A 6,438-nucleotide genomic window follows, 5' to 3' on the forward strand; every position below is an offset into this window, starting at 1 on the left:
TATGATTATGTATTTGTGGCTTGCACATACAATATTGAAATATATGTACAAGATTTTCTCATTTAGTCTGCAGTATTTAGTACTACATGTGAGCATTGCTTGACATTTTAGTTTTACTCGTAGATTCATATAATTTGCATGGAGTGAGGTTAACACTTCGGATTTACAATAACCACTCTCTACGTTCTAGAGTGTTTTACAATTGACTTTGAAATACAATGGACTAATTTGGGAGTGGAAAATGAATAGATATACATTTGAGAGATATCAAGGCATTAAATATCTTTGAAAATTATTTTGTTATTTCTTAGGTCTCACCTTAGTATTTTCTTGCTATTTCGAAGTGTTAGCCCATCACTCACTATTTATTGCAAATACTCTTAAGTCTTATGGTAATTGTTATTTATGACAGCTTGTGAAAATGATGCTTCAAGTAACTCCTAATGCCTTTGGTAGTTTCCTTTCCATTTGATCCCATCAATTACCATTTTTTTCACAATTGCTATTTTAGCAATTCCAAAATTTGGTTAACAAGCTCTCAAGTGTGAACTAGATTGCTTTTTTTAGATTTAGCTATGCTACAAGTTATTCATGGGTTCCTAGTCTTCTGTGGCATATGTGTCTTATGCTATGGCTTCTAAGTTTCCAGTATTCAATGTTAAGTTTCAAATTGGATGAAGCACATATAATAGAGTGATATCTATGGAGAAACGAAAGAATGTTTCTCAATAATGTCTTGAAAATATGTGCATCACGAGTGTACATCAGTGAAAGGAGAAAATTGTTGTAGAACAAATGGACATTGGCAAGGAGACGCATTTAGTTGTAAAGAGAAGAAACGAGTGTTCAACAACCTCATGCTAATCAAGGTGTTTAAAAGTAACTAAGTCCTCACACATGTTGAGGACAATATTGCTCTTGTATTATTGATGGCATATGCAAAAGGAATGTGGAAAAGAATGGTTATGGAGGTATGGGGCAATGGTACCACCACATTTGTAAAGGCTAAGGGGGATTGTGGGAGGTGGGATTTCTAATGGAGAGGGTGGGTGTGGTGGTGAATGTAGAAGATTTACAATGGAGATGGGAGTTCTTTTGATTAATTTGATAGATTGAGAGAGATATATATTTATATATATATATATATATATATATAAATGTATGGAGAGAGAGAGAGAGAGAGAGAGAGAGAGAGAGAGCTAGCTAGCTAGTGGAAGCATAAGCCCATGGGCGCTCTTTGGGGCCTTCCTTTCCTTCTTTTGGGGCCTTTATGGAGGAGGAAGGAGGGGGGGCCCTGGCGGGATCCCCCCGTCGGGACAGGGCCGTCGTCCGAGCCGCGTGCCGCGTCACCATTTGGAGGCCCCTGCTGCTGGGCCGTCGCTGCTGAGTCGCCGACAGGGACGTGATCCGACACGGACACGGCAACAACGCCCCCGCTTGACGTTGAGTTTGGTGGCAAGACAAATGACATGTCTTGGTGTGTCTTGATTCCCGCGAGCTGTTAAAATACACGACACGCATGAGAATATTATTCCTACCACTCTAAGCAATTTGATCATTCATAAGGCCTTGCACCCCCTCTTGCTGCACCTTTGTAAGGCCTAAGACACGCGTATGCACATGTGAAGGTCGTTTCGACTCGCACTTGTCATTAGAGTCGGTTTTAAACGTGTGATCGCTTTACTTGACTTGAATTTTCACTCCTGAAAATTAACTTGGATGAGGGTAGTATGTTTACTTGCCACAGTCTTGCTTCTGTGGCATTAATGCATTGGTCGGGCTCGGGTGTTCTCTATCCTCGATTAATGGATTTGCTTATCCTTGATGACCTACCATGTGAGGGTCCACCATTCTTTTGCTTATGCATGGCCATTATACATTGTTTTCAGCTAGTTTCTCGTGTAGGTTAAGTAACCTACCACATGTGGGCTCTAAAGTGAAGATGGTGTGGTATGCGATTTTGTTATTACAGATGTGACTACCTTCCACTTGCTAGACTTTTGAAAGTCTACTCTAGTAGAGTGCTCGGGTGTGACACCACCCACATTATGCCTCATACTCACTTTGAGTAATTAGTAGTTGATGTTGCCTTATCCTCTAGCCTTTCATCACAGCATGGTTAGATGCCCTAACACATTATGAGATTGCCCTTTTGGAGAGCTACAAGCATTGCCTACTACAAATTGGGAGTATCTCCAAGTGAAAGTTGAAGCCTTCATGGGAAGTTACACCCTTCAAGGCTTCGAAATAAGGTCCCTTCATGAAGGCCGCCAAGCCAAAAGCACTTCATTTAAGGTATTCGAAATAGATCTTGGTAGAAGATTTTACTATTTTTCATAGTAAAAATGGGGGTGTGTTAGGTGTTTCTAATTGGGAGAACTTGCCAATCTAACATGATTTAGCTTGATCATGGTGAGATGTCCAACTTTGCCAAAGTGGTTGAGTTAGTTGACTTAACCTGTGGAATCTTCCTCTAAATGTGAAAAAAAGGCTTAGATTTTCCTTTAGTTTTACCCACCTTGCATCCCAACGAACAATATCGGAAGGTGTCAAGTAAGCTTCTCCCACACACGTGGCATTTGTTGGTAACACCCTTTCCTGGTCGAGGTTGGGGCCTTCCATTGATAAAGACAACTCTAGCACTATTAATCACATAAGTTTGGATGCCAGCTAGATCCACTGCCTTGTGAATTTCAGCAACACGAATGACATCATGGTATGAGGACCTTCTGATCTACACATGAAAGGCAAAGCCCAGAAACATAGTTAGAACATTGTCCATAGAGAAAAACATTTTCAACAACAATGAGGTTATCTAGGCTATCTTATTATGAAATGAAGCATCATGCACAAAATCCTTGTAAGATGGATGCGTAGAAAACACATCAAAACAAACACTTTGAACAAAAATTGCAATGTTTGCAAATGCTAAGAATACATTACTAGAATATGTGATAAAGGAGGCCTATGTTTAATGTCTTATTCCATTTTTTCACTCTAAAGTGACACATAGAGGCATCAAATCCAAGATCTCATGGTGAATGTGGTATGTTGAGCTAGTTGTTGTTCCATGGCCATTTAAGAAATGTGTGTGTGTGTGTTCTTGTCATTACACATTGCATGAAACTTTTATGTTCTTCCCATGTAGTAATGTTAATATCGTAGCTCAACCACCCCATACCTAGCTTATGCTTATGAGCCTTGTCCCACAAGGCATGGGCTTGATAGTGTTAACATCATCGCTACAAGAAGGAAGCTACCCCATACCTAGTATGGGGTAGCTATCGAGCCCATGCCTTATCATACAAGGCATGGGCTCAATAATGTTAAGATCATAGCTACCAGAAGGGAGCTAGCCACATTATTGATCATAGCTACAAGAAGGGAGCTAGCCCATACCTAGTATGTGTTTAAGCTCAATATGTTGTAGCTCCACTATGGGAGCTCATAATGTAGAAAGGGAAATCATGTGGAAAATGATTAAGATTCTTCTTCTTCTTCTTCTTCTTCTTCTTCTTCTCCTCTTGTGACTTTGTCCCACAATGCACGGGCTAAATAATGTTAACATCATAGCTGCAGCAAAGGAGCCACCCCATATCTAGTGTGCGCTTGCAATCCTCAGCCCCTATAGCCTCAATATATCGTAGCTCCACTGTGGGAGCTGGTAATGTAGAAAGGGAATTCGTGTGCAAAATGATTAAGATTGCTCTCTCTCTCTCTCTCTCTCTCTCTCTCTCTCTCGTGCATATGATACGACGTCTACACTGTAAGTATATAGCAAGTAAATACCTGCACAATTCTGTGGCCTCTGTGCTTCAATTGGACGCACAAAGGGCAAAATGCAGGTCCGGCGCAGTCCAAGCAGTACTGGTTGCACTCTGCCTTGCCGCCGCCAGCTGCCGATTCGCCGCTGTGGGTAGAGCAAGACAGGAAGAATTGGGTGTTCAACAGGGGCTCCAGCCATCGCGGAATCCCCTGCTGCATCAATGCCGACGTCGCTAACCCTGATCCTCCTCCCCCTTCACTCGGCGTCGCCGCCATTACCATCCTATGAATAACCTCCCCGAATCAGTAATGATGAAAAGGGGAGCTATTGAAAGAGAGGCTGCATTGACGAGAAGGAAGGCAAGGGATCAACCAAGGATGAAGAAGCAGAAGGGGAAGGAGGAGAAGGAGAAGAAGAAGAAGAGGAAGAGGAAGGATGATAGTGGTGATGATACATAGGTGGTGAGTTACGAGAGAGAGAGAGAGAGAGAGAGAGAGAGAGAGAGAGAGAGAGAGAGAGCCGGCTGCAGGCCTCCGGGGCTGAGCAAGCGGTAGTTGAATGGTTGTTGAGCAAGCTCCAAAGCCCCTCAAAAAATATACCATGTATACACAAAAGCTAGAAACACATAAAACAAAAGCAACCTCCTGAGTCTCCCTTAGCTCAAGGAGAAGCAAATATAGTATCCTCTTGAGAATCACTTCTCACATTGACAACTTCCTAATCTCTTTAATATGAGAGAGAGAGAGAGAGAGAGAGAGAGAGGCTTGGTCACTTGCATACTAGTCCACAATGATTTACATACATCAAAGCCATTGATGTGCACTCATGGGCATCCCATCTTTGGTTTCTCTTTATATCTTGTAAAGTGGCAATCAAAGCCTTATAAAAGAACAAGTTGACCATGATGTATACATCAAAACCATTGATGTGCGCTACATATGCATGGGCATCTCATCTTTAGATTTTGATCAGATCTTATAAAGTGGCAATCAATGTCATGTAAAAGAACGTTGAAATTGCAAGCTATTCAAATCAAGGGAAGGTCTAGTAACCCAATCCATGATTATCCATATAAAAGGCACTTGGCCTTCATGTCTTTGCAAGAGCCTTTAAACAATTATGTCTCCTCTAACTTTACCTCCATTCTCCATCTTGAGCATGGTGACTTGTCCATCATCTTACATCATCTTTGTCACATTAAATGGTTATGTAGTCCTTGTCTTTGGGAAGTTTACAACATAAAAACTTAGAATGATGACTTTATATGGGATATTTCTTATTTGAGCAAAAAGGTGATGCGTTACTAAAGTGGACCTTCATAGTGTGGCATATTCAATTTGACTAGTAGAAAAACATGTTATTTTTACAATAAATAGACATGAATTTTCCCCACATTGAGCAATCTTGCTCTTAGTGACCTAGTATATTTCACTTCATATATCAGATTAATTCTTCTCTACACCTCACCATTATTCCTTGTCCCTTCCTCACACATCATGATTCTATGAACTTTACCTTTCACATACCTACTTTCCACCACCCATACACATGTTCAATGCAATGCATTCCTACTAAGAACTAAGATCACAACATAAGATGCTCTCTTATATTACATGAGAAAGTGGACTACTAATAGATAGAGAAAGCATAAAGTTCACTTTAGGAGCACTAGTAAGGTTTTTGGAGTCCCAAAATAAAATCATAGAGCCTTGTGTCACCCAAAATGAGATAACAGATAAAGAATCAAAATAAAGTTTCTTACCATTGTCATAAAGTAATGTTATGACACCATTAAGAACTTGGAGTAGCTCAAAACTAAAAGCAACCTAACATTGAGGTATTGCAAAGAATTTTGCAAGAGAATTTTGTCACAAGTTCTACTCTTGAGTAAATAGTGTGAAATAACCTTTTGAATACATAGAGAATAACAAGATACACTCATTTTCTTTTGGGATGACACTCACTTGAATACCCACAAGGGGGCAACTCCCCTCCAAATATTAGTTGAAAGAGTAGGTATGAGCCATGGTGGCCTTTTTCTTTGCTACATAGATAGGACTAACTAGCTTGGCTAGCATTGGTGACTAGACCCACTAATTGTGCTTCCCATGATTGGCAAAATTGTGAAGCTTACGAGGTGAAGCAGCATTGTGTGTGTGCATGTGCGTGTGCGTGTGCGCGCGCGTGCATGTGTGTGTTACGTCATCACAATAGCAACTTACCCTTAGGTACTTCAAATCAATTACTTCCTACATGCTTTTGCTTCTTAATTTGTCACCCTCATTTATCTCTAGAAAAAGAAGTTTCAATTGAAGGCCTTACATTTGATCTAAGCCTACATCATATTAGCACAATGAATTCAAATATGTCATAAAAACATATTTTTCAAATAGAATTTTATAAAACTTAGAAAAAATTTGAGTGCACTTGCCCCCTCTCTCTCTCTCTCTCATACTCTAGCACGATTTTTGTATGTTTGTTATCAATCAATATCAATTGGAGTGGCTCTTTAAGATATTTGTATCTGGGGAATGGCACCACACCCTCATTTGGTGAAGTTTTAGAATTCCCTTGAATGAGGTCGTGACGCCATGCTCTACCTAAATACAAAGATGGGAAGATTGTGAAGTAGAGATCAAATTGACCAATGAGTTCCACATGAATATAGAGAA

General features: G+C 40.3%; 1 protein-coding gene across 1 annotated transcript; it reads right to left on the reverse strand.

The window, feature by feature from the left end:
* Positions 1–647: 647 nt before the first annotated feature.
* On the reverse strand, positions 648–4,660 carry LOC148037393 (protein RGF1 INDUCIBLE TRANSCRIPTION FACTOR 1-like). Its single transcript, XM_087676300.1, has 3 exons — positions 3,790–4,660; positions 2,519–2,734; positions 648–1,498 (listed from the first exon to the last, which is right to left on the reverse strand). The coding sequence occupies exons 1-3, from the start codon at positions 4,045–4,047 to the stop codon at positions 1,208–1,210; spliced, it is 765 nt and encodes a 254-aa protein (XP_087532426.1). The 5' UTR covers positions 4,048–4,660; the 3' UTR covers positions 648–1,207.
* Positions 4,661–6,438: the final 1,778 nt, after the last annotated feature.

This window comes from Lygodium microphyllum, chromosome 4, assembly GCF_053477565.2.
Source record: "Lygodium microphyllum isolate KBCC chromosome 4, Lygodium_microphyllum_v1.1.10, whole genome shotgun sequence".
NCBI lineage: Eukaryota > Viridiplantae > Streptophyta > Polypodiopsida > Schizaeales > Lygodiaceae > Lygodium > Lygodium microphyllum.